The following is a 27890-nucleotide window of genomic DNA, read 5'->3' as shown; positions in this document are numbered from 1 at the left end:
TGAGATACAGGGGGCTGTGGTGAGATAGTGTAGATATGAGATGCAGGGGGCTGTGGTGAGATGGTGTAGATATGAGATGCAGGGGGCTGTGGTGAGATGGTGTAGATATGAGATGCAGGGGGCTGTGGTGACACTGGTGAGATGCAGGGGGCTGTGGTGAGATGGTGTAGATATGAGATGCAGGGGGCTGTGGTGAGATGGCGTAGATATGAGATACAGGGGGCTGTGGTGAGATGGTGTAGATATGAGATGCAGGGGGCTGTGGTGAGATGGTGTAGATATGAGATGCAGGGGGCTGTGGTGAGATGGTGTAGATATGAGATACAGGGGGCTGTGGTGAGATAGTGTAGATATGAGATGCAGGGGGCTGTGGTGAGATGGAGTAGATATGAGATGCAGGGGGCTGTGGTGAGATGGTGTAGATATGAGATACAGGGGGCTGTGGTGAGATGGCATAGGTATGAGATACAGGGGGCTGTGGTGAGATAGTGTAGATATGAGATGCAGGGGGCTGTGGTGAGATGGTGTAGATATGAGATGCAGGGGGCTGTGGTGAGATGGTGTAGATATGAGATGCAGGGGGCTGTGGTGACACTGGTGAGATGCAGGGGGCTGTGGTGAGATGGTGTAGATATGAGATGCAGGGGGCTGTGGTGAGATGGCGTAGATATGAGATGCAGGGGGCTGTGGTGAGATGGTGTAGATATGAGATGCAGGGGGCTGTGGTGAGATGGTGTAGATATGAGATACAGGGGGCTGTGGTGAGATAGTGTAGATATGAGATGCAGGGGGCTGTGGTGAGATGGAGTAGATATGAGATGCAGGGGGCTGTGGTGAGATGGTGTAGATATGAGATGCAGGGGGCTGTGGTGAGATGGTGTAGATATGAGATACAGGGGGCTGTGGTGAGATGGCATAGGTATGAGATACAGGGGGCTGTGGTGAGATAGTGTAGATATGAGATGCAGGGGGCTGTGGTGAGATGGTGTAGATATGAGATGCAGGGGGCTGTGGTGAGATGGTGTAGATATGAGATGCAGGGGGCTGTGGTGACACTGGTGAGATGCAGGGGGCTGTGGTGAGATGGTGTAGATATGAGATGCAGGGGGCTGTGGTGAGATGGCGTAGATATGAGATGCAGGGGGCTGTGGTGAGATGGTGTAGATATGAGATGCAGGGGGCTGTGGTGAGATGGTGTAGATATGAGATGCAGGGGGCTGTGGTGACACTGGTGAGATGCAGGGGGCTGTTGGTGAGATGGTGTAGATATGAGATGCAGGGGGCTGTGGTGAGATAGTGTAGATATGAGATGCAGGGGGCTGTGGTGACACTGGTGAGATGTAGGGGGCTGTGGTGAGTTGGCATAGGTATGAGATGCAGGGGGCTGTGGTGAGATGGCGTAGATATGAGATGCAGGGGGCTGTGGTGAGATGGCATAGGTATGAGATGCAGGGGGCTGTGGTGAGATGGCGTAGATATGAGATGTAGGGGGCTGTGGTGAGATTGTGTAGATATGAGATACAGGGGGCTGTGGTGAGATGGTGTAGATATGAGATGCAGGGGGCTGTGGTGAGATGGCGTAGATATGAGATGCAGGGGGCTGTGGTGAGATGGTGTAGATATGAGATGCAGGGGGCTGTGGTGAGATGGTGTAGATATGAGATGCAGGGGGCTGTGGTGACACTGGTGAGATGTAGGGGGCTGTGGTGAGTTGGCATAGGTATGAGATGCAGGGGGCTGTGGTGAGATGGCGTAGATATGAGATGCAGGGGGCTGTGGTGAGATGGCATAGGTATGAGATGCAGGGGGCTGTGGTGAGATGGCGTAGATATGAGATGTAGGGGGCTGTGGTGAGATTGTGTAGATATGAGATACAGGGGGCTGTGGTGAGATGGTGTAGATATGAGATGCAGGGGGCTGTGGTGAGATGGTGTAGATATGAGATGCAGGGGGCTGTGGTGAGATGGCGTAGATATGAGATGCAGGGGGCTGTGGTGAGATGGTGTAGATATGAGATGCAGGGGGCTGTGGTGAGATGGTGTAGATATGAGATGCAGGGGGCTGTGGTGAGATGGTGTAGATATGAGATGCAGGGGGCTGTGGTGAGATGGTGTAGATATGAGATGCAGGGGGCTGTGGTGACACTGGTGAGATGTAGGGGGCTGTGGTGAGTTGGCATAGGTATGAGATGCAGGGGGCTGTGGTGAGATGGCGTAGATATGAGATGCAGGGGGCTGTGGTGAGATGGCATAGGTATGAGATGCAGGGGGCTGTGGTGAGATGGTGTAGATATGAGATGCAGGGGGCTGTGGTGAGATGGTGTAGATATGAGATGCAGGGGGCTGTGGTGACACTGGTGAGATGCAGGGGGCTGTGGAGAGATGGTGTAGATATGAGATGCAGGGGCCTGTGGTGAGATGGTGTAGATATGAGATGCAGGGGGCTGTGGTGAGATGGTGTAGATATGAGATGCAGGGGGCTGTGGTGAGATAGTGTAGATATGAGATGCAGGGGGCTGTGGTGACACTGGTGAGATGCAGGGGGCTGTGGTGAGATGGTGTAGATATGAGATGCAGGGGGCTGTGGTGAGATGGTGTAGATATGAGATGCAGGGGGCTGTGGTGAGATGGTGTAGATATGAGATGCAGGGGGCTGTGGTGAGATAGTGTAGATATGAGATGCAGGGGACTGTGGTGAGATGGTGTAGATATGAGATGCAGGGGGCTGTGGTGAGATGGCGTAGATATGAGATGCAGGGGGCTGTGGTGAGATGGTGTAGATATGAGATGCAGGGGGGCTGTGGTGAGATGGTGTAGATATGAGATGCAGGGGGCTGTGGTGAGATGGTGTAGATATGAGATGCAGGGGGCTGTGGTGAGATGGTGTAGATATGAGATGCAGGGGGCTGTGGTGACACTGGTGAGATGCAGGGGGCTGTGGTGAGATGGTGTAGATATGAGATGCAGAGGGCTGTGGTGAGATGGTGTAGATATGAGATGCAGGGGGCTGTGGTGACACTGGTGAGATGCAGGGGGCTGTGGTGAGATGGTGTAGATATGAGATGCAGGGGGCTGTGGTGAGATGGTGTAGATATGAGATGCAGGGGGCTGTGGTGAGATGGTGTAGATATGAGATGCAGGGGGCTGTGGTGAGATGGTGTAGATATGAGATGCAGGGGGCTGTGGTGACACTGGTGAGATGCAGGGGGCTGTGGTGAGATGGTGTAGATATGAGATGCAGGGGGCTGTGGTGACACTGGTGAGATGCAGGGGGCTGTGGTGAGATGGTGTAGATATGAGATGCAGGGGGCTGTGGTGAGATAGTGTAGATATGAGATGCAGGGGTCTGTGGTGACACTGGTGAGATGCAGGGGGCTGTGGTGAGATGGTGTAGAGATGAGATGCAGGGGGCTGTGGTGACACTGGTTAGATGCAGGGGGCTGTGGTGACACTGGTGAGATGCAGGGGGCTGTGGTGAGATGGCGTAGATATGAGATGCAGGGGGCTGTGGTGAGATGGCGTAGATATGAGATGCAGGGGCTGTGGTGACACTGGTGAGATGCAGGGGGGCTGTGGTGAGATGGTGTAGATATGAGATGCAGGGGGCTGGGGTGAGATGGTGTAGATATGAGATGCAGGGGGCTGGGGTGAGATGGTGTAGATATGAGATGCAGGGGGCTGGGGTGAGATGGTGTAGATATGAGATGCAGGGGGCTGTGGTGAGATGGTGTAGATATGAGATGCAGGGGGCTGTGGTGAGATGGTGTAGATATGAGATGCAGGGGGCTGTGGTGAGATGGTGTAGATATGAGATGCAGGGGGCTGTGGTGACACTGGTGAGATGCAGGGGGCTGTGGTGAGATGGTGTAGATATGAGATGCAGGGGGCTGTGGTGAGATGGTGTAGATATGAGATGCAGGGGGCATTGGTGAGATGGTGTAGATATGAGATGCAGGGGGCTGTGGTGAGATGGTGTAGATATGAGATGCAGGGGGCTGTGGTGAGATGGTGTAGATATGAGATGCAGGGGGCATTGGTGAGATGGCGTAGATATGAAATGCAAGGGGCTGTGGTGACACTGGTGAGATGCAAGGGGCTGTGGTGACACTGGTGAGATGCAGGGGGCTGTGGTGAGATGGCATAGATATGAGATGCAGGGGGCTGTGGTGACACTGGTGAGATGCAGGGGGCTGTGGTGAGATGGCATAGATATGAGATGCAAGGGGCTGTGGTGAGATGGCGTAGATATGAGATGCAGGGGGCTGTGGTGAGATGGCGTAGATATGAGATGCAGGGGGCTGTGGTGAGATGGTGTAGATATGAGATGCAGGGGGCTGTGGTGAGATGGTGTAGATATGAGATGCAGGGGGCTGTGGTGAGATGGGGTAGTTATGAGATGCAGGGGGCTGTGGTGAGATGGTGTAGATATGAGATACAGGGGGCTGTGGTGAGATGGTGTAGATATGAGATGCAGGGGGCTGTGGTGACACTGGTGACATGCAGGGGGCTGTGGTGAGATGGTGTAGATATGAGATGCAGGGGGCTGTGGTGAGATGGTGTAGATATGAGATGCAAGGGGCTGTGGTGACACTGGTGAGATGCAGGGGGCTGTGGTGAGATGGCATAGATATGAGATGCAGGGGGCTGTGGTGAGATGGTGTAGATATGAGATGCAAGGGGCTGTGGTGAGACTGGTGAGATACAGGGGGCTGTGGTGAGATGGTGTAGATATGAGATGCAGGGGGCTGTGGTGAGATGGTGTAGATATGAGATGCAGGGGGCTGTGGTGAGATGGCGTAGATATGAGATGCAGGGGGCTGTGGTGAGATGGTGTAGATATGAGATGCAGGGTGCTGTGGTGAGATGGTGTAGATATGAGATGCAGGGGGCTGTGGTGAGATGGGGTAGTTATGAGATGCAGGGGGCTGTGGTGAGATGGTGTAGATATGAGATGCAGGGGGCTGTGGTGAGATGGCGTAGATATGAGATGCAGGGGGCTGTGGTGAGATGGCGTAGATATGAGATGCAGGGGGCTGTGGTGAGATGGCGTAGATATGAGATGCAGGGGGCTGTGGTGAGATGGTGTAGATATGAGATGCAGGGGGCTGTGGTGAGATGGTGTAGATATGAGATGCAGGGGGCTGTGGTGAGATGGTGTAGATATGAGATGCAGGGGGCTGTGGTGAGATGGGGTAGTTATGAGATGCAGGGGGCTGTGGTGAGATGGTGTAGATATGAGATGCAGGGGGCTGTGGTGAGATGGTGTAGATATGAGATGCAGGGGGCTGTGGTGACACTGGTGAGATGCAGGGGGCTGTGGTGAGATGGTGTAGATATGAGATGCAGGGGGCTGTGGTGACACTGGTGAGATGCAGTGGGCTGTGGTGAGATGGCATAGATATGAGATGCAGGGGGCTGTGGTGAGATGGTGTAGATATGAGATGCAGGTGGCTGTGGTGACACTGGTGAGATGCAGGGGGCTGTGGTGAGATGGCATAGATATGAGATGCAGGGGGCTGTGGTGAGATGGTGTAGATATGAGATGCAGGGGGCTGTGGTGAGATGGTGTAGATATGAGATGCAGGGGGCTGTGGTGAGATGGTGTAGATATGAGATGCAAGGGGCTGTGGTGACACTGGTGAGATGCAGGGGGCTGTGGTGAGATGGCATAGATATGAGATGCAGGGGGCTGTGGTGACACTGGTGAGATGCAGGGGGCTGTGGTGAGATGGCATAGATATGAGATGCAGGGGGCTGTGGTGAGATGGTGTAGATATGAGATGCAGGGGGCTGTGGTGAGATGGTGTAGATATGAGATGCAGGGGGCTGTGGTGAGATGGTGTAGATATGAGATGCAGGGGGCTGTGGTGAGATGGCGTAGATATGAGATGCAGGGGGCTGTGGTGAGATGGCGTAGATATGAGATGCAGGGGGCTGTGGTGAGATGGTGTAGATATGAGATGCAGGGGGCTGTGGTGAGATGGCATAGATATGAGATGCAGGGGGCTGTGGTGACACTGGTGAGATGCAGGGGGACTGTGGTGAGATGGTGTAGATATGAGGTGCAGTTGGCTGTGGTGAGATGGTGTAGATATGAGATACAGGGGGCTGTGGTGAGATGGTGTAGATATGAGATACAGGGGGCTGTGGTGAGATGGGGTAGATATGGGATGCAGGGGGCTGTGGTGAGATGGTGTAGATATGAGATGCAGGGGGCTGTGGTGTGATGGTGTAGATATGAGATACATGGGGCTGTGGTGAGATGGTGTAGATATGAGATACAGGGGGCTGTGGTGAGACTGGTGAGATACAGGGGGCTGTGGTGAGATGGCGTAGATATGAGATACAGGGGGCTGTGGCGAGATGGTGTAGATATGAGATGCAGGGGGCTGTGGTGACACTGGTGACATTCAGGGGGCTGTGGTGAGATGGTGTAGATATGAGATGAAGGGGGCTGTGGTGACACTGGTGAGATGCAGGGGGCTGTGGTGAGATGGTGTAGATATGAGATGCAGGGGGCTGTGGTGAGATGGTGTAGATATGAGATGCAGGGGGCTGTGGTGAGATGGTGTAGATATGAGATGCAGGGGGCTGTGGTGAGATGGCATAGATATGAGATGCAGGGGGCTGTGGTGAGATGGTGTAGATATGAGATGCAGGGGGCTGTGGTGAGATGGTGTAGATATGAGATGCAGGGGGCTGTGGTGAGATGGTGTAGATATGAGATGCAGGGGGCTGTGGTGAGATGGTGTAGATATGAGATGCAGGGGGCTGTGGTGAGATGGCGTAGATATGAGATGCAGGGGGCTGTGGTGAGATGGTGTAGATATGAGATGCAGGGGGCTGTGGTGAGATGGTGTAGATATGAGATGCAGGGGGCTGTGGTGAGATGGCATAGATATGAGATGCAGGGGGCTGTGGTGACACTGGTGAGATGCAGGGGACTGTGGTGAGATGGTGTAGATATGAGGTGCAGTTGGCTGTGGTGAGATGGTGTAGATATGAGATACAGGGGGCTGTGGTGAGATGGTGTAGATATGAGATACAGGGGGCTGTGGTGAGATGGTGTAGATATGAGATGCAGGGGGCTGTGGTGAGATGGTGTAGATATGAGATGCAGGGGGCTGTGGTGAGATGGTGTAGATATGAGATGCAGTTGGCTGTGGTGAGATGGGGTAGATATGAGATGCAGGGGGCTGTGGTGAGATGGTGTAGATATGAGATGCAGGGGGCTGTGGTGTGATGGTGTAGATATGAGATACATGGGGCTGTGGTGAGATGGTGTAGATATGAGATACAGGGGGCTGTGGTGAGACTGGTGAGATACAGGGGGCTGTGGTGAGATGGCGTAGATATGAGATACAGGGGGCTGTGGTGAGATGGTGTAGATATGAGATGCAGGGGGCTGTGGTGACACTGGTGACATTCAGGGGGCTGTGGTGAGATGGTGTAGATATGAGATGCAGGGGGCTGTGGTGACACTGGTGAGATGCAGGGGGCTGTGGTGAGATGGTGTAGATATGAGATGCAGGGGGCTGTGGTGAGATGGTGTAGATATGAGATACAGGGGGCTGTGGTGAGATGGTGTAGATATGAGATGCTGGGGGCTGTGGTGAGATGGTGTAGATATGAGATGCAGTTGGCTGTGGTGAGATGGTGTAGATATGAGATGCAGGGGGCTGTGGTGAGATGGCATAGATATGAGATGCAGGGGGCTGTGGTGACACTGGTGAGATGCAGGGGGCTGTGGTGAGATGGCATAGATATGAGATGCAGGGGGCTGTGGTGAGATGGTGTAGATATGAGATGCAGGGGGCTGTGGTGAGATGGTGTAGATATGAGATGCAGGGGGCTGTGGTGAGATGGTGTAGATATGAGATGCAGGGGGCTGTGGTGAGATGGTGTAGATATGAGATGCAGTTGGCTGTGGTGAGATGGTGTAGATATGAGATGCAGGGGGCTGTGGTGAGATAGTGTAGATATGAGATGCAGGGGGCTGTGGTGAGATGGCGTAGATATGAGATACAGGGGGCTGTGGTGAGATGGTGTAGATATGAGATGCAGGGGGCTGTGGTGAGATGGTGTAGATATGAGGTGCAGTTGGCTGTGGTGAGATGGTGTAGATATGAGATGCAGGGGGCTGTGGTGAGATGGTGTAGATATGAGATGCAGGGGGCTGTGGTGAGATGGTGTAGATATGAGATGCGGGGGGCTGTGGTGAGATGGTGTAGATATGAAATGCAGGGGGCTGTGGTGAGATGGCGTAGATATGAGATGCAGGGGGCTGTGGTGAGATGGTGTAGATATGAGATACAGGGGGCTGTGGTGAGATGGTGTAGATATGAGATGCTGGGGGCTGTGGTGAGATGGTGTAGATATGAGATGCAGTTGGCTGTGGTGAGATGGTGTAGATATGAGATGCAGGGGGCTGTGGTGAGATAGTGTAGATATGAGATGCAGGGGGCTGTGGTGATATGGCGTAGATATGAGATACAGGGGGCTGTGGTGAGATGGTGTAGATATGAGATGCAGGGGGCTGTGGTGAGATGGTGTAGATAGGAGGTGCAGTTGGCTGTGGTGAGATGGTGTAGATATGAGATGCAGGGGGCTGTGGTGAGATGGTGTAGATATGAGATGCAGGGGGCTGTGGTGAGATGGTGTAGATATGAGATACAGGGGGCTGTGGTGAGATGGTTTAGATATGAGATGCAGGGGGCTGTGGTGAGATACAGGGGGCTGTGGTGAGATGGTGTAGATATGAGATGCAGGGGGCTGTGGTGAGATGGTGTAGATATGAGATGCAGGGGGCTGTGGTGAGATGGTGTAGATATGAGATGCAGGGGGCTGTGGTGAGATGGTGTAGATATGAGATGCAGGGGGCTGTGGTGAGATGGTGTAAATATGAGATGAAGGGGGCTGTGGTGAGATGGTGTAGATATGAGATGCAGGGGGCTGTGGTGACACTGGTGAGATGCAGGGGGCTGTGGTGAGATGGTGTAGATATGAGATGCTGGGGGCTGTGGTGAGATGGTGTAGATATGAGATGCAGGGGGCTGTGGTGAGATGGTGTAGATATGAGATGCAGGGGGCTGTGGTGAGGTGGTGTAGATATGAGATGCAGGGGGCTGTGGTGAGATATTGTAGATATGAGATGCAGGGGGCTGTGGTGAGATGGTGTAGATATGAGATGCAGGGGGCTGTGGTGAGATGGAGTAGATATGAGATGCAGGGGGCTGTGGTGACACTGGTGAGATGCAGGGGGCTGTGGTGAGATGGTGTAGATATGAGATGCAGGGGGCTGTGGTGAGATGGTGTAGATATGAGATACAGGGGGCTGTGGTGACACTGGTGAGATGCAGGGGGCTGTGGTGAGATGGTGTAGATATGAGATGCAGGGGGCTGTGGTGAGATGGCGTAGATATGAGATGCAGGGGGCTGTGGTGAGATGGTGTAGATATGAGATGCAGGGGGCTGTGGTGAGATGGGGTAGATATGAGATGCAGGGGGCTGTGGTGAGATGGTGTAGATATGAGATGCAGGGGGCTGTGGTGAGATGGTGTAGATATGAGATGCAGGGGGCTGTGGTGAGATGGTGTAGATATGAGATACAGGGGGCTGTGGTGACACTGGTGAGATGCAGGGGGCTGTGGTGAGATGGTGTAGATATGAGATGCAGGGGGCTGTGGTGAGATGGCGTAGATATGAGATGCAGGGGGCTGTGGTGAGATGGTGTAGATATGAGATACAGGGGGCTGTGGTGACACTGGTGAGATGAAGGGGGCTGTGGTGAGATGGTGTAGATATGAGATGCAGGGGGCTGTGGTGAGATGGCGTAGATATGAGATGCAGGGGGCTGTGGTGAGATGGTGTAGATATGAGATGCAGGGGGCTGTGGTGAGATGGTGTAGATATGAGATGCAGGGGGCTGTGGTGAGATGGTGTAGATATGAGATGAAGGGGGCTGTGGTGAGATGGTGTAGATATGAGATGCAGGGGGCTGTGGTGACACTGGTGAGATGCAGGGGGCTGTGGTGAGATGGTGTAGATATGAGATGCAGGGGGCTGTGGTGAGATGGTGTAGATATGAGATGCAGGGGGCTGTGGTGAGATGGCGTAGATATGAGATGCAGGGGGCTGTGGTGAGATGGTGTAGATATGAGATGAAGGGGGCTGTGGTGACACTGGTGAGATGCAGGGGGCTGTGGTGAGATGGTGTAGATATGAGATGCAGGGGGCTGTGGTGAGATGGTGTAGATATGAGATGCAGGGGGCTGTGGTGAGATGGTGTAGATATGAGATGCAGGGGGCTGTGGTGAGATGGCATAGATATGAGATGCAGGGGGCTGTGGTGAGATGGTGTAGATATGAGATGCAGGGGGCTGTGGTGAGATGGTGTAGATATGAGATGCAGGGGGCTGTGGTGAGATAGTGTAGATATGAGATGCAGGGGGCTGTGGTGAGATGGCGTAGATATGAGATGCAGGGGGCTGTGGTGAGATGGTGTAGATATGAGATGCAGGGGGCTGTGGTGAGATGGTGTAGATATGAGATGCAGGGGGCTGTGGTGAGATGGCATAGATATGAGATGCAGGGGGCTGTGGTGACACTGGTGAGATGCAGGGGACTGTGGTGAGATGGTGCAGTTGGCTGTGGTGAGATGGTGTAGATATGAGATACAGGGGGCTGTGGTGAGATGGTGTAGATATGAGATACAGGGGGCTGTGGTGAGATGGGGTAGATATGAGATGCAGGGGGCTGTGGTGAGATGGTGTAGATATGAGATGCAGGGGGCTGTGGTGTGATGGTGTAGATATGAGATACATGGGGCTGTGGTGAGATGGTGTAGATATGAGATACAGGGGGCTGTGGTGACACTGGTGAGATGCAGGGGGCTGTGGTGAGATGGCGTAGATATGAGATACAGGGGGCTGTGGTGAGATGGTGTAGATATGAGATGCAGGGGGCTGTGGTGACACTGGTGAGATGCAGGGGGCTGTGGTGAGATGGTGTAGATATGAGATGCAGGGGGCTGTGGTGAGATGGTGTAGATATGAGATGCAGGGGGCTGTGGTGAGATGGTGTAGATATGAGATGCAGGGGGCTGTGGTGAGATGGCGTAGATATGAGATGCAGGGGGCTGTGGTGAGATGGTGTAGATATGAGATACAGGGGGCTGTGGTGAGATGGTGTAGATATGAGATGCTGGGGGCTGTGGTGAGATGGTGTAGATATGAGATGCAGTTGGCTGTGGTGAGATGGTGTAGATATGAGATGCAGGGGGCTGTGGTGAGATAGTGTAGATATGAGATGCAGGGGGCTGTGGTGAGATGGCGTAGATATGAGATACAGGGGGCTGTGGTGAGATGGTGTAGATATGAGATGCAGGGGGCTGTGGTGAGATGGTGTAGATATGAGGTGCAGTTGGCTGTGGTGAGATGGTGTAGATATGAGATGCAGGGGGCTGTGGTGAGATGGTGTAGATATGAGATGCAGGGGGCTGTGGTGAGATGGTGTAGATATGAGATACAGGTGGCTGTGGTGAGATGGTGTAGATATGAGATGCAGGGGGCTGTGGTGAGACTGGTGAGATACAGGGGGCTGTGGTGAGATGGTGTAGATATGAGATGCAGGGGGCTGTGGTGAGATGGTGTAGATATGAGATGCAGGGGGCTGTGGTGAGATGGTGTAGATATGAGATGCAGGGGGCTGTGGTGAGATGGTGTAGATATGAGATGAAGGGGGCTGTGGTGAGATGGTGTAGATATGAGATGCAGGGGGCTGTGGTGACACTGGTGAGATGCAGGGGGCTGTGGTGAGATGGTGTAGATATGAGATGCTGGGGGCTGTGGTGAGATGGTGTAGATATGAGATGCAGGGGGCTGTGGTGAGATGGTGTAGATATGAGATGCAGGGGGCTGTGGTGAGATGGTGTAGATATGAGATGCTGGGGGCTGTGGTGAGATGGTGTAGATATGAGATGCAGGGGGCTGTGGTGAGATGGTGTAGATATGAGATGCAGGGGGCTGTGGTGAGATGGTGTTGATATGAGATGCAGGGGGCTGTGGTGACACTGGTGAGATGCAGGGGGCTGTGGTGAGATGGTGTAGATATGAGATGCAGGGGGCTGTGGTGAGATGGTGTAGATATGAGATGCAGGGGGCTGTGGTGAGATGGTGTAGATATGAGATGCAGGGGGCTGTGGTGAGATGGTGTAGATATGAGATGCAGGGGGCTGTGGTGACACTGGTGAGATGCAGGGGGCTGTGGTGAGATGGTGTAGATATGAGATGCAGGGGGCTGTGGTGAGATGGTGTAGATATGAGATGCAGGGGGCTGTGGTGACACTGGTGAGATGCAGGGGGCTGTGGTGAGATGGCATAGATATGAGATGCAGGGGGCTGTGGTGAGATGGTGTAGATATGAGATGCAGGGGGCTGTGGTGAGATGGTGTAGATATGAGATGCAGGGGGCTGTGGTGAGATGGTGTAGATATGAGATGCAGGGGGCTGTGGTGAGATGGTGTAGATATGAGATGCAGGGGGCTGTGGTGACACTGGTGAGATGCAGGGGGCTGTGGTGAGATGGTGTAGATATGAGATGCAGGGGGCTGTGGTGAGATAGTGTAGATATGAGATGCAGGGGTCTGTGGTGACACTGGTGAGATGCAGGGGGCTGTGGTGTGATGGTGTAGAGATGAGATGCAGGGGGCTGTGGTGACACTGGTTAGATGCAGGGGGCTGTGGTGACACTGGTGAGATGCAGGGGGCTGTGGTGAGATGGCGTAGATATGAGATGCAGGGGGCTGTGGTGAGATGGTGTAGATATGAGATGCAGGGGGCTGGGGTGAGATGGTGTAGATATGAGATGCAGGGGGCTGTGGTGAGATGGTGTAGATATGAGATGCAGGGGGCTGTGGTGAGATGGTGTAGATATGAGATGCAGGGGGCTGTGGTGAGATGGTGTAGATATGAGATGCAGGGGGCTGTGGTGAGATGGTGTAGATATGAGATGCAGGGGGCTGTGGTGAGATGGTGTAGATATGAGATGCAGGGGGCTGTGGTGAGATGGTGTAGATATGAGATGCAGGGGGCTGTGGTGAGATGGTGTAGATATGAGATGCAGGGGGCTGTGGTGACACTGGTGAGATGCAGGGGGCTGTGATGAGATGGTGTAGATATAAGATGCAGGGGGCTGTGGTGAGATGGTGTAGATATGAGATGCAGGGGGCTGTGGTGTGATAGTGTAGATATGAGATGCAGGGGGCTGTGGTGAGATGGTGTAGATATGAGATGCAGGGGGCTGTGGTGAGATGGTGTAGATATGAGATGCAGGGGGCATTGGTGAGATGGCGTAGATATGAAATGCAAGGGGCTGTGGTGACACTGGTGAGATGCAAGGGGCTGTGGTGACACTGGTGAGATGCAGGGGGCTGTGGTGAGATGGCATAGATATGAGATGCAGGGGGCTGTGGTGACACTGGTGAGATGCAGGGGGCTGTGGTGAGATGGCATAGATATGAGATGCAAGGGGCTGTGGTGAGATGGCGTAGATATGAGATGCAGGGGGCTGTGGTGAGATGGCGTAGATATGAGATGCAGGGGGCTGTGGTGAGATGGTGTAGATATGAGATGCAGGGGGCTGTGGTGAGATGGTGTAGATATGAGATGCAGGGGGCTGTGGTGAGATGGTGTAGATATGAGATGCAGGGGGCTGTGGTGAGATGGTGTAGATATGAGATGCAGGGGGCTGTGGTGAGATGGTGTAGATATGAGATGCAGGGGGCTGTGGTGAGATGGTGTAGATATGAGATGCAGGGGGCTGTGGTGAGATGGGGTAGTTATGAGATGCAGGGGGCTGTGGTGAGATGGTGTAGATATGAGATACAGGGGGCTGTGGTGAGATGGTGTAGATATGAGATGCAGGGGGCTGTGGTGACACTGGTGAGATGCAGGGGGCTGTGGTGAGATGGTGTAGATATGAGATGAAGGGGGCTGTGGTGAGATGGTGTAGATATGAGATGCAAGGGGCTGTGGTGACACTGGTGAGATGCAGGGGGCTGTGGTGAGATGGCGTAGATATGAGATACAGGGGGCTGTGGTGAGATGGTGTAGATATGAGATGCAGGGGGCTGTGGTGAGACTGGTGAGATACAGGGGGCTGTGGTGAGATGGTGTAGATATGAGATGCAGGGGGCTGTGGTGAGATGGTGTAGATATGAGATGCAGGGGGCTGTGGTGAGATGGCGTAGATATGAGATGCAGGGGGCTGTGGTGAGATGGTGTAGATATGAGATGCAGGGGGCTGTGGTGAGATGGGGTAGTTATGAGATGCAGGGGGCTGTGGTGAGATGGTGTAGATATGAGATGCAGGGGGCTGTGGTGAGATGGTGTAGATATAAGATACAGGGGGCTGTGGTGAGATGGTGTAGATATGAGATGCAGGGGGCTGTGGTGACACTGGTGAGATGCAGGGGGCTGTGGTGAGATGGTGTAGATATGAGATGAAGGGGGCTGTGGTGAGATGGTGTAGATATGAGATGCAAGGGGCTGTGGTGACACTGGTGAGATGCAGGGGGCTGTGGTGAGATGGCATAGATATGAGATGCAGGGGGCTGTGGTGACACTGGTGAGATGCAGGGGGCTGTGGTGAGATGGCATAGATATGAGATGCAGGGGGCTGTGGTGAGATGGTGTAGATATGAGATGCAGGGGGCTGTGGTGAGATGGTGTAGATATGAGATGCAGGGGGCTGTGGTGAGATGGTGTAGATATGAGATGCAGGGGGCTGTGGTGAGATGGTGTAGATATGAGATGCAGGGGGCTGTGGTGAGATGGTGATGATATGAGATGCAGGGGGCTGTGGTGAGATGGTGTAGATATGAGATGCAGGGGGCTGTGGTGAGATGGCATAGATATGAGATGCAGGGGGCTGTGGTGACACTGGTGAGATGCAGGGGACTGTGGTGAGATGGTGTAGATATGAGGTGCAGTTGGCTGTGGTGAGATGGTGTAGATATGAGATACAGGGGGCTGTGGTGAGATGGTGTAGATATGAGATACAGGGGGCTGTGGTGAGATGGGGTAGATATGAGATGCAGGGGGCTGTGGTGAGATGGTGTAGATATGAGATGCAGGGGGCTGTGGTGTGATGGTGTAGATATGAGATACATGGGGCTGTGGTGAGATGGTGTAGATATGAGATGCAGGGGGCTGTGGTGACACTGGTGAGATGCAGGGGGCTGTGATGAGATGGTGTAGATATAAGATGCAGGGGGCTGTGGTGAGATGGTGTAGATATGAGATGCAGGGGGCTGTGGTGTGATAGTGTAGATATGAGATGCAGGGGGCTGTGGTGAGATGGTGTAGATATGAGATGCAGGGGGCTGTGGTGAGATGGTGTAGATATGAGATGCAGGGGGCTGTGGTGAGATGGTGTAGATATGAGATGCAGGGGGCATTGGTGAGATGGCGTAGATATGAAATGCAAGGGGCTGTGGTGACACTGGTGAGATGCAAGGGGCTGTGGTGACACTGGTGAGATGCAGGGGGCTGTGGTGAGATGGCATAGATATGAGATGCAGGGGGCTGTGGTGACACTGGTGAGATGCAGGGGGCTGTGGTGAGATGGCATAGATATGAGATGCAAGGGGCTGTGGTGAGATGGCGTAGATATGAGATGCAGGGGGCTGTGGTGAGATGGCGTAGATATGAGATGCAGGGGGCTGTGGTGAGATGGTGTAGATATGAGATGCAGGGGGCTGTGGTGAGATGGTGTAGATATGAGATGCAGGGGGCTGTGGTGAGATGGTGTAGATATGAGATGCAGGGGGCTGTGGTGAGATGGTGTAGATATGAGATGCAGGGGGCTGTGGTGAGATGGGGTAGTTATGAGATGCAGGGGGCTGTGGTGAGATGGTGTAGATATGAGATACAGGGGGCTGTGGTGAGATGGTGTAGATATGAGATGCAGGGGGCTGTGGTGACACTGGTGAGATGCAGGGGGCTGTGGTGAGATGGTGTAGATATGAGATGAAGGGGGCTGTGGTGAGATGGTGTAGATATGAGATGCAAGGGGCTGTGGTGACACTGGTGAGATGCAGGGGGCTGTGGTGAGATGGCGTAGATATGAGATACAGGGGGCTGTGGTGAGATGGTGTAGATATGAGATGCAGGGGGCTGTGGTGAGACTGGTGAGATACAGGGGGCTGTGGTGAGATGGTGTAGATATGAGATGCAGGGGGCTGTGGTGAGATGGTGTAGATATGAGATGCAGGGGGCTGTGGTGAGATGGCGTAGATATGAGATGCAGGGGGCTGTGGTGAGATGGTGTAGATATGAGATGCAGGGGGCTGTGGTGAGATGGGGTAGTTATGAGATGCAGGGGGCTGTGGTGAGATGGTGTAGATATGAGATGCAGGGGGCTGTGGTGAGATGGTGTAGATATAAGATACAGGGGGCTGTGGTGAGATGGTGTAGATATGAGATGCAGGGGGCTGTGGTGACACTGGTGAGATGCAGGGGGCTGTGGTGAGATGGTGTAGATATGAGATGAAGGGGGCTGTGGTGAGATGGTGTAGATATGAGATGCAAGGGGCTGTGGTGACACTGGTGAGATGCAGGGGGCTGTGGTGAGATGGCATAGATATGAGATGCAGGGGGCTGTGGTGACACTGGTGAGATGCAGGGGGCTGTGGTGAGATGGCATAGATATGAGATGCAGGGGGCTGTGGTGAGATGGTGTAGATATGAGATGCAGGGGGCTGTGGTGAGATGGTGTAGATATGAGATGCAGGGGGCTGTGGTGAGATGGTGTAGATATGAGATGCAGGGGGCTGTGGTGAGATGGCGTAGATATGAGATGCAGGGGGCTGTGGTGAGATGGTGTAGATATGAGATGCAGGGGGCTGTGGTGAGATGGTGATGATATGAGATGCAGGGGGCTGTGGTGAGATGGTGTAGATATGAGATGCAGGGGGCTGTGGTGAGATGGCATAGATATGAGATGCAGGGGGCTGTGGTGACACTGGTGAGATGCAGGGGACTGTGGTGAGATGGTGTAGATATGAGGTGCAGTTGGCTGTGGTGAGATGGTGTAGATATGAGATACAGGGGGCTGTGGTGAGATGGTGTAGATATGAGATACAGGGGGCTGTGGTGAGATGGGGTAGATATGAGATGCAGGGGGCTGTGGTGAGATGGTGTAGATATGAGATGCAGGGGGCTGTGGTGTGATGGTGTAGATATGAGATACATGGGGCTGTGGTGAGATGGTGTAGATATGAGATACAGGGGGCTGTGGTGAGACTGGTGAGATACAGGGGGCTGTGGTGAGATGGCGTAGATATGAGATACAGGGGGCTGTGGTGAGATGGTGTAGATATGAGATGCAGGGGGCTGTGGTGACACTGGTGACATTCAGGGGGCTGTGGTGAGATGGTGTAGATATGAGATGAAGGGGGCTGTGGTGAGATGGTGTAGATATGAGATGCAGGGGGCTGTGGTGACACTGGTGAGATGCAGGGGGCTGTGGTGAGATGGTGTAGATATGAGATGCAGGGGGCTGTGGTGAGATGGTGTAGATATGAGATGCAGGGGGCTGTGGTGAGATGGTGTAGATATGAGATGCAGGGGGCTGTGGTGAGATGGCGTAGATATGAGATGCAGGGGGCTGTGGTGAGATGGTGTAGATATGAGATACAGGGGGCTGTGGTGAGATAGTGTAGATATGAGATGCTGGGGGCTGTGGTGAGATGGTGTAGATATGAGATGCAGTTGGCTGTGGTGAGATGGTGTAGATATGAGATGCAGGGGGCTGTGGTGAGATAGTGTAGATATGAGATGCAGGGGGCTGTGGTGAGATGGCGTAGATATGAGATACAGGGGGCTGTGGTGAGATGGTGTAGATATGAGATGCAGGGGGCTGTGGTGAGATGGTGTAGATATGAGGTGCAGTTGGCTGTGGTGAGATGGTGCAGATATGAGATGCAGGGGGCTGTGGTGAGATGGTGTAGATATGAGATGCAGGGGGCTGTGGTGAGATGGTGTAGATATGAGATACAGGGGGCTGTGGTGAGATGGTGTAGATATGAGATGCAGGGGGCTGTGGTGAGACTGGTGAGATACAGGGGGCTGTGGTGAGATGGTGTAGATATGAGATGCAGGGGGCTGTGGTGAGATGGTGTAGATATGAGATGCAGGGGGCTGTGGTGAGATGGTGTAGATATGAGATGCAGGGGGCTGTGGTGAGATGGTGTAGATATGAGATGCAGGGGGCTGTGGTGAGATGGTGTAGATATGAGATGCAGGGGGCTGTGGTGAGATTATGTAGATATGAGATGCAGGGGACTGTGGTGAGATGGTGTAGATATGAGATGAAGGGGGCTGTGGTGAGATGGTGTAGATATGAGATGTAGGGGGCTGTGGTGACACTGGTGAGATGCAGGGGGCTGTGGTGAGATGGTGTAGATATGAGATGCAGGGGGCTGTGGTGAGATGGTGTAGATATGAGATGCAGGGGGCTGTGGTGAGATTATGTAGATATGAGATGCAGGGGACTGTGGTGAGATGGTGTAGATATGAGATGAAGGGGGCTGTGGTGAGATGGTGTAGATATGAGATGCAGGGGGCTGTGGTGACACTGGTGAGATGCAGGGGGCTGTGGTGAGATGGTGTAGATATGAGATGCTGGGGGCTGTGGTGAGATGGTGTAGATATGAGATGCAGGGGGCTGTGGTGAGATGGTGTAGATATGAGATGCAGGGGGCTGTGGTGAGATGGTGTAGATATGAGATGCAGGGGGCTGTGGTGAGATGGTGTAGATATGAGATGCAGGGGGCTGTGGTGAGATGGTGTAGATATGAGATGCAGGGGGCTGTGGTGAGATGGTGTAGATATGAGATGCAGGGGACTGTGGTGAGATGGTGTAGATATGAGATGCAGGGGGCTGTGGTGAGATGGAGTAGATATGAGATGCAGGGGGCTGTGGTGACACTGGTGAGATGCAGGGGGCTGTGGTGAGATGGTGTAGATATGAGATACAGGGGGCTGTGGTGACACTGGTGAGATGCAGGGGGCTGTGGTGAGATGGTGTAGATATGAGATGCAGGGGGCTGTGGTGAGATGGCGTAGATATGAGATGCAGGGGGCTGTGGTGAGATGGTGTAGATATGAGATGCAGGGGGCTGTGGTGAGACTGGTGAGATACAGGGGGCTGTGGTGAGATGGCATAGGTATGAGATGCAGGGGGCTGTGGTGAGATGGTGTAGATATGAGATGCAGGGGGCTGTGGTGAGACTGGTGAGATACAAGGGGCTGTGGTGAGATGGTGTAGATATGAGATGCAGGGGGCTGTGGTGTGATGGCGTAGATATGAGATGCAGGGGGCTGTGGTGAGATGGTGTAGATATGAGGTGCAGGGGGCTGTGGTGAGATGGTGTAGATATGAGATGCAGCGGGCTGTGGTGAGATGGTGTAGGTATGAGATGCAGGGGGCTGTGGTGAGATGGTGTAGATATGAGATGCAGGGTGCTGTGGTGAGATGGTGTAGATATGAGATGCAGGGGGCTGTGGTGAGATGGTGTAGATATGAGGTGCAGGGGGCTGTGGTGAGATGGTGTAGATATGAGATGCAGCGGGCTGTGGTGACACTGGTGAGATGCAGGGGGCTGTGGTGAGATGGTGTAGATATGAGATGCAGGGGGCTGTGGTGAGATGGTGTAGATATGAGATGCAGGGGGCTGTGGTGAGATGGTGTAGATATGAGATGCAGGGGGCTGTGGTGAGACTGGTGAGATACAGGGGGCTGTGGTGAGATGGTGTAGATATGAGATGCAGGGGGCTGTGGTGAGATGATGTAGATATGAGATGCAGGGGGCTGTGGTGAGATGGTGTAGATATGAGATGCAGGGGGCTGTCGTGACACTGGTGAGATGCAGGGGGCTGTGGTGAGATGGCGTAGATATGAGATGCTGGGGGCTGTGGTGAGATGGCGTAGATATGAGATGCAGGGGGCTGTGGTGACACTGGTGAGATGCAGGGGGCTGTGGTGAGATGGTGTAGATATGAGATGCAGGGGGCTGTGGTGTGATGGTGTAGATATGAGATGCAGGGGGCTGTGGTGTGATGGTGTAGATATGAGATGCAGGGGGCTGTGGTGAGATGGTGTAGATATGAGATGCAGGGGGCTGTGGTGAGATGGTGTAGATATGAGGTGCAGGGGGCTGTGGTGAGATGGTGTAGATATGAGGTGCAGGGGGCTGTGGTGAGATGGTGTAGATATGAGATGCAGGGGGCTGTGGTGAGATGGTATAGATATGAGATGCAGGGGGCTGTGGTGAGATGGTGTAGATATGAGATGCAGGGGGCTGTGGTGACACTGGTGAGATGCAGGGGGCTGTGGTGAGATGGCATAGATATGAGATGCAGGGGGCTGTGGTGACACTGGTGAGATGCAGGGGGCTGTGGTGTGATGGTGTAGATATGAGATGCAGGGGGCTGTGGTGTGATGGTGTAGATATGAGATGCAGGGGGCTGTGGTGAGATGGTGTAGATATGAGATGCAGGGGGCTGTGGTGAGATGGTGTAGATATGAGATGCAGGGGGCTGTGGTGAGATGGCGTAGATATGAGATGCAGGGGTCTGTGGTGAGATGGCGTAGATATGAGATGCAGGGGGCTGTGGTGAGATGGCGTAGATATGAGATGCAGGGGGCTGTGGTGAGATGGGGTAGATATGAGATACAGGGGGCTGTGGTGAGATGGTGTAGATATGAGATGCAGGGGGCTGTGGTGAGATGGTGTAGATATGAGATGCAGGGGGCTGTGGTGAGATGGGGTAGATATGAGATACAGGGGGCTGTGGTGAGATGGTGTAGATATGAGATGCAGGGGGCTGTGGTGAGATGGGGTAGATATGAGATACAGGGGGCTGTGGTGAGATGGTGTAGATATGAGATGCAGGGGGCTGTGGTGAGATGGTGTAGATATGAGATGCAGGGGGCTGTGGTGACATTGGTGAGATGCAGGGGGCTGTGGTGAGATGGTGTAGATATGAGATGCAGGGGGCTGTGGTGAGATGGTGTAGATATGAGATGCAGGGGGCTGTGGTGAGATTGTGTAGATATGAGATGCAGGGGGCTGTGGTGACATTGGTGAGATGCAGGGGGCTGTGGTGAGATGGTGTAGATATGAGATGCAGGGGGCTGTGGTGAGATGGTGTTGATATGAGATGCAGGGGCTGTGGTGAGACTGGTGAGATACAGGGGGCTGTGGTGAGATGGTGTAGATATGAGATGCAGGGGGCTGTGGTGACATTGGTGAGATGCAGGGGGCTGTGGTGAGATGGTGTAGATATGAGATGCAGGGGGCTGTGGTGAGATGGTGTTGATATGAGATGCAGGGGGCTGTGGTGAGATGGTGTAGATATGAGATGCAGGGGGCTGTGGTGAGATGGTGTAGATATGAGATGCAGGGGGCTGTGGTGAGATGGCGTAGATATGAGATGCAGGGGGCTGTGGTGAGATGGTGTAGATATGAGATGCAGGGGGCTGTGGTGAGATGGTGTAGATATGAGATACAGGGGGCTGTGGTGAGATGGTGTAGATATGAGATGCAGGGGGCTGTGGTGAGATTGTGTAGATATGAGATACAGGGGGCTGTGGTGAGATGGTGTAGATATGAGATGCAGGGGGCTGTGGTGAGATGGTGTAGATATGAGATGCAGGGGGCTGTGGTGAGATGGTGTAGATATGAGATGCAGGGGGCTGTGGTGAGATGGTGTAGATATGAGATGCAGGGGGCTGTGGTGAGATGGTGTAGATATGAGATGCAGGGGGCTGTGGTGAGATGGTGTAGATATGAGATACAGGGGGCTGTGGTGAGATGGTGTAGATATGAGATGCAGGGGGCTGTGGTGAGATGGTGTTGATATGAGATGCAGGGGCCTGTGGTGAGACTGGTGAGATACAGGGGGCTGTGGTGAGATGGTGTAGATATGAGATGCAGGGGGCTGTGGTGAGATGGTGTAGATATGAGATGCAGGGGGCTGTGGTGAGATGGTGTTGATATGAGATGCAGGGGCCTGTGGTGAGACTGGTGAGATACAGGGGGCTGTGGTGAGATGGTGTAGATATGAGATGCAGGGGGCTGTGGTGAGATGGTGTAGATATGAGATGCAGGGGGCTGTGGTGACATTGGTGAGATGCAGGGGGCTGTGGTGAGATGGGGTAGATATGAGATGCAGGGTGTGTTGAGGTACAAGCTTAGAAGTGGCTATAAGGATAGTGTATTGCAGTAACATGATGCACACCCATCTGTTACTTGACATTGTTGTCTCTCCCTGCAGTGCATTGTGGGAGTGGCAGGAGGGGCCACACGAGCTGCGCTTACTGTACACCAGGCCAGACGGGACAACATGGCTGATGTTTGTGCCAAGGATGGCAGCCAGGTTAGCACGGCCTCCTCTCTCCTGTGTTTTCCTAGATGGTGCCAGTGCTATGTTCTGTGTCTGCGCTAGATTATTGCTAGCATGTGGCGGATCTGTAACATTAATGACGGAAGAGCAATGGTGTCCTTCCTATTACGTCTCGCTCTGTGTGAGGGGGCCGCTTTCTTATAGCATGGGGCACTCATAGGCTGGCAGGGTCCCGGCAGTTACTAGGGAAGTGTGAGGGGCCGCTCTCTTATAGCATGGGGCATTCATAGGCTGGCAGGGTCCCGGCAGTTGCTTGGGAAGTGTGAGAGGGGTCGCTCTCTTATAGCATGGGGCACTCCTAGGCTGGCAGGGTCCCGGCAGTTACTGGGGAAGTGTGAGGGGGCCGCACTCTACCATGAGGCATTCATAGGCTGGCAGGGTCCCGGCAGTTACTTGGGAAGTGTGAGAGAGACGCTCTCTTATAGCATGGGGCACTCACAGGCTGGCAGGGTCCCGGCAGTTACTGGGGAAGTGTGAGGGGGCCGCTCTCTTATAGCATGGGGCACTCATAGGCTGGCAGGGTCCTGGCAGTTACTGGGGAAGTGTGAGGGGCCGCTCTCTTATAGCATGGGGCACTCATAGGCTGGCAGGGTCCCGGCAGTTACTGGGGAAGTGTGAGAGGGGCCTCTCTCTTATAGCATGGGGCACTCATAGGCTGGCAGGGTCCCGGCAGTTACTGGGGAAGTGTGAGAGAGACGCTCTCTTATAGCATGGGGCACTCATAGGCTGGCAGGGTCCCGGCAGTTACTGGGGAAGTGTGAGGGGGCCGCTCTCTTATAGCATGGGGCACTCATAGGCTGGCAGGGTCCCGGCAGTTACTGGGGAAGTGTGAGGGGGCTGCTCTCTTATAGCATGGGGCACTCCTAGGTTGGCAGGGTCCCGGCAGTTACTGGGGAAGTGTGAGGGGGACGCTCTCTTATAGCATGAGGCATTCATAGGCTGGCAGGGTCCCGGCAGTTACTGGGGAAGTGTGAGAGAGACGCTCTCTTATAGCATGGGGCACTCATAGGCTGGCAGGGTCCCGGCAGTTACTGGGGAAGTGTGAGGGGGCCGCTCTCTTATAGCATGGGGCACTCATAGGCTGGCAGGGTCCCTGCAGTTACTGGGGAAGTGTGAGGGGGCCGCTCTCTTATAGCATGGGGAACTCATAGGCTGGCAGGGTCCCGGCAGTTACTGGGGAAGTGTGAGGGGGCTGCTCTCTTATAGCATGGGGCTCTCATAGGCTGGCAGGGTCCCGGCAGTTACTGGGGAAATGTGAGGGGGACGCTCTCTTATAGCATGGGGCACTCATAGGCTGGCAGGGTCCCGGCAGTTACTTGGGAAGTGTGAGAGAGACGCTCTCTTATAGCATGGGGCATTTCATAGGCTGGCAGCGTCCCGGCAGTTACTGGCGAAGTGTGAGGGGGCTGCTCTCTTATAGCGTGGGGCACTCAGAGGCTGGCAGGGACCCGGCAGTGTCTGGGGCAGCAGCGTGTCACTAAATGTCACATCTGACCTATGTCTCGTGTCTCACACAGGAGACCCTGGTGAATCTGGCGGGATTGCTCATCAGTCTCCTGGTGGTCCCTCTGGTGGCGGACAGTGTGTGGTGAGTAGTGTCGCTGTACAGCAGGGAGGAGTAAGGAAGACATTGTCACCTAGGAGTCTGTCCTTGTGTTATTGTCATGGAAACTGCGTTTATCTTCCTGAGAGAGACCATCTCGACGTAGGGATCAGTCAGTGCAACAGGTCTAGTAAGGGAAGCTACCTGCTGAGTCCTCAGAGGGGATCAGTCCTGGGGTAGGGATCAGTGTGGTAAGTATAGTGTTGGCATCTGCCTGCTGAGTCCTCAGAGGGGATCAGTCTTTGGGTAGGGAGCAGTCGGTGTGGTGAGTGGTCAGAGGGGTAGGGAGCAGTCGGTGTGGTGAGTGGTCAGAGGGGTAGGGAGCAGTCGGTGTGGTGAGTGGTCAGAGGGGTAGTGAGCAGTCGGTGTGGTGAGTCCTCAGAGGGGTAGGGAGCAGTTGGTGTGGTGAGTCCTCAGAGGGGTAGGGAGCAGTCGGTGTGGTGAGTGGTCAGAGGGGTAGGGAGCAGTCGGTGTGGTTAGAGGGGTAGGGAGCAGTCGGTGTGGTGAGTGGTCAGAGGGGTAGGGAGCAGTCGGTGTGAGTGGTCAGAGGGGTAGGGAGCAGTCGGTGTGATCAGAGGGGTAGGGAGCAGTCGGTGTGAGTGGTCAGAGGGGTAGGGAGCAGTCGGTGTGGTCAGAGGGGTAGGGAGCAGTCGGTGTGGTGAGTGGTCAGAGGGGTAGGGAGCAGTCGGTGTGGTGAGTGGTCAGAGGGGTAGGGAGCAGTCGGTGTGGTCAGAGGGGTAGGGAGCAGTCGGTGTGGTGAGTGGTCAGAGGGGTAGAGAGCAGTCGGTGTGGTGAGTGGTCAGAGGGGTAGGGAGCAGTCGGTGTGGTGAGTGGTCAGAGGGGTAGGGAGCAGTCGGTGTGGTGAGTGGTCACAGGGGTAGGGATCAGTGTGGTGAGTGGTCAGAGGGGTAGGGATCAGTGAGTAACATTGCAGGGAGGAGTTACTGTGGCAGGAATGGATGGCCGCATATGTGCGATGCCAGGACATAGCAGAGACGGTAGGTGAGATGTGCGGTGTTTATATCTGACTGGTACTTACCTCTATGAAGGAAGGTAAGAATGGGTGGTGAGCCGCGCTTCAGGTGGTGGTGACGTGATGAGGTATCAGGGTCTTTGGTCTGGAGGGTTGTGTTGGGACGTGTGTAGGTGCAGTAATGTGAGGCAGGAGTGCCAAGGCCTGCTGGTTAGATAATTGGACTAAGGGGTACACATCCCAGTGCAGGGGTACACATCCCAGTGCAGGGGTACACATCTCAGTGCAGGAAGACTGTTAGACCCAGTAGGGGGACGTGCAGGAGTAAGGACCGCATGGAAAGGAGCCCCCTCAAAGGGTCCACTCACCCTCCCAACCGAGGATTGTACAGAGACATTCTCCACACCAATTACGGAACCACCTAGGGAAGCATTGTGTCACACCCATTGTCTTATCCATTGTCTCACCTATTGTCTCACCTATTGTCTTACCCATTGTCTTACCCATTGTCTTACCCATTGTCTCACCCATTGTCTCACCCATTGTCTCACCCATTGTCTCACCCATTGTCTCACCCATTGTCTCACCCATTGTCACACCCATTCCATTGTCACATACATTGCCTCCTCATTTATTCTCTGACACTATCTCCCACTTACATCTCTCTCCCCTCCAGCCATCTCCCCCAACCTCCATCTGTCCTCCCCCCACGCCACCCACCCAACACTACACGCAGAAGCGCACGTGTACCCCTTAGTCCAGTTATCTAAGCAGGAAGGTCCTAGGCTCCTTACACTGTGCAGTGTTGCTGGCTGTCCATAAATAGTTGTGTACTGTCTCTCTCTCTGTGTCTCTCTCTCTCTGTGTCTCTCTCTCTCTGTGTCTCTCTCTCTCTGTGTCTCTCTCTCTCTGTGTCTCTCTCTCTCTGTGTCTCTCTCTCTCTGTGTCTCTCTCTCTCTGTGTCTCTCTCTCTCTGTGTCTCTCTCTCTCTGTGTCTCTCTCTCTGTCTCTCTCTGTGTCTCTTTCTCTCTTTGTCTCTCTCTCTCTTTGTCTCTCTCTCTCTCTCTTTGTCTCTCTCTCTCTTTCTTTCTCTTTGTCTCTCTCTCTCTTTCTTTCTCTCTTTGTCTCTCTCTCTTTCTCTCTTTGTCTCTTTCTCTCTTTGTCTCTTTCTCTCTTTGTCTCTCTCTCTCTTTGTCTCTCTCTCTCTTTGTCTCTCTCTCTCTTTGTCTCTCTCTCTTTCTCTCTCTCTCTCTCTCTCTCTCTTTTTCTCCGTCTTTCTACATCAGGGTCCATAGGGTTCCACAGGATACCTTGGGGTATAGGTGATGACGTCAGGCATCGGGCACCATAGAGTTTTCAGCCTCCCAGGATGCACTAGGGTCCCCCTCCTATACCCCGAGCCAAGGCATCCCAGTTTCGTTGGTGCCCGGCTCGGAGTCGGATGCACCTGTTAGAGGGGGGCTAAGATTAGCCCCTGAAGTTTCTTTGCAAGCAGCTGTGGCTGCACATCTGGAGGGACAGCATGGACAGTCACTACTGACGTCCATGCTGTCTTCCCTACACCCCCGCTGGTACCAGAACGCCGGTACTGATCCTGGGATACTGGCGAGCATCTGGGGTCACAGCTAGCGGTGACCCCAGATGTTTGGGACCATGGCCGGATTCAAGGGGGACAGCAGGTAAGCAGCGGGGTCCCGCGTTGGGCGCCTGCTAAGTACATGGTCCAGAGTCCCCAGGCAGGGGGCTCCCTGGGGACTGGCTGCAGCATGGAGCCAGGTAACTAACCTGCGCTTCCACTACCCCCCTGGGACAGCAGGACCGCGGCTGAGCGGTAGCGCTGCGGCGTCCCAGGGGTTAATTGCATGCCAGGGGAGCGCGCCTTCCCTGTACACAGCCGGCGCCTCCCCCGCTGCACACAGCCCTCTCTGCTCTGCTGACTGGTCCTGTGTCAGCGCTCCTCCCCCAGGCCAGCCTCCTCTATGCTCCTCGGTGGCCATCTTTTGCTGGAAGCATGGTGAGCGCTGCTGGAAGCCTGGAAAGGTGGCATCGTGGTCTGGGTCCCCCGGCATACCTCTCCTCCGTTGGGTAACAGGTCTGTGTATGCAGCGCTGTGTCCTACCAGGCTCTGTGTCTGTGTAGTAGAGGATCAGCGCTGATAGTGCAGGAATTGATTTCTGTGCATTGTATGTGACTTCTGCTAGCGCTGCTGCCTGTACTTTCACTTCTACTGTCAGCCATTTCTCTGTCCCTGATCTTCTTCTGCTAAAGCTCTTGCGGTGCGGTGATTGCAGGGTGGTCTCACACTATACTAACAAGTATCAGTGAGAGGGGTCACATACTTACCATCATGTCTGAGAGTGACTTTCCTCTCCAGCTTCTGTGTACTACGCGCAAGGTACCAATAGCGGAGGGGGAGGGTAGCGCGGAGGGGCTATGTCGGCAGTGTTATTTATTGGAGCGGCCAATTACTGTCACGGCTCCGGTACAGGAGCCGCCCTGGGCTTGTTTCGCCAAAGCGCTTACAACCCTCGTGGGCCAGTTAGCTCCGCAGCCTGCGTTCTCACAGATGGAATTGTCCCAGCAGTCAGTGGTGTCGTCACCCATGCAGGGTTCCCAACAGTCTCCCTATTTCCCCTCCCCAGGTCTCTCAGGAGCCCGCGTGGGTTAATTCACTGACAAGTTCTGTACAGCATTTGTCGGACGTGTTACAAGGGGAGTCTGTGATGCGGCCACATAAGCGGCCGGTGGCGTCTCTGTCCGCTCCTTATGAGGATGACGACGTGACGACCGATGATGGGGAGATTCTGGATCTTTCTGACCAAGAACCTCTCCGTACGCTAAGTCCA

The 27890-nt window shown here is 54.0% G+C and overlaps 1 protein-coding gene across 3 annotated transcripts in view; it reads left to right on the top strand.

Moving 5' to 3' along the window:
* RUSF1 (RUS family member 1) overlaps positions 1 to 27890 on the top strand; it is a 122364-nt gene that overhangs the window by 28521 nt on the left and 65953 nt on the right. For all 3 annotated transcript variants that reach the window (XR_015874943.1, XM_088462262.1, XM_088462263.1), the window contains exons 8-9: positions 22340 to 22441; positions 23986 to 24056. Coding sequence is in view for 2 of the 3 variants with exons in the window: in XM_088462262.1 (XP_088318388.1) it covers positions 22340 to 22441; positions 23986 to 24056 (173 nt within the window). In the remaining variant the exon portion in view is untranslated. The remainder of the gene's footprint in view (positions 1 to 22339; positions 22442 to 23985; positions 24057 to 27890) is intronic.

Source organism: Taudactylus pleione, unplaced genomic scaffold (genome assembly GCF_031769625.1).
Source record: "Taudactylus pleione unplaced genomic scaffold, aTauple2 ptg001176l, whole genome shotgun sequence".
NCBI classification, from domain to species: domain Eukaryota; kingdom Metazoa; phylum Chordata; class Amphibia; order Anura; family Myobatrachidae; genus Taudactylus; species Taudactylus pleione.
Note: the sequence above shows the minus strand (reverse complement) of the source record. Positions and strands in the feature narration are given on the sequence as shown.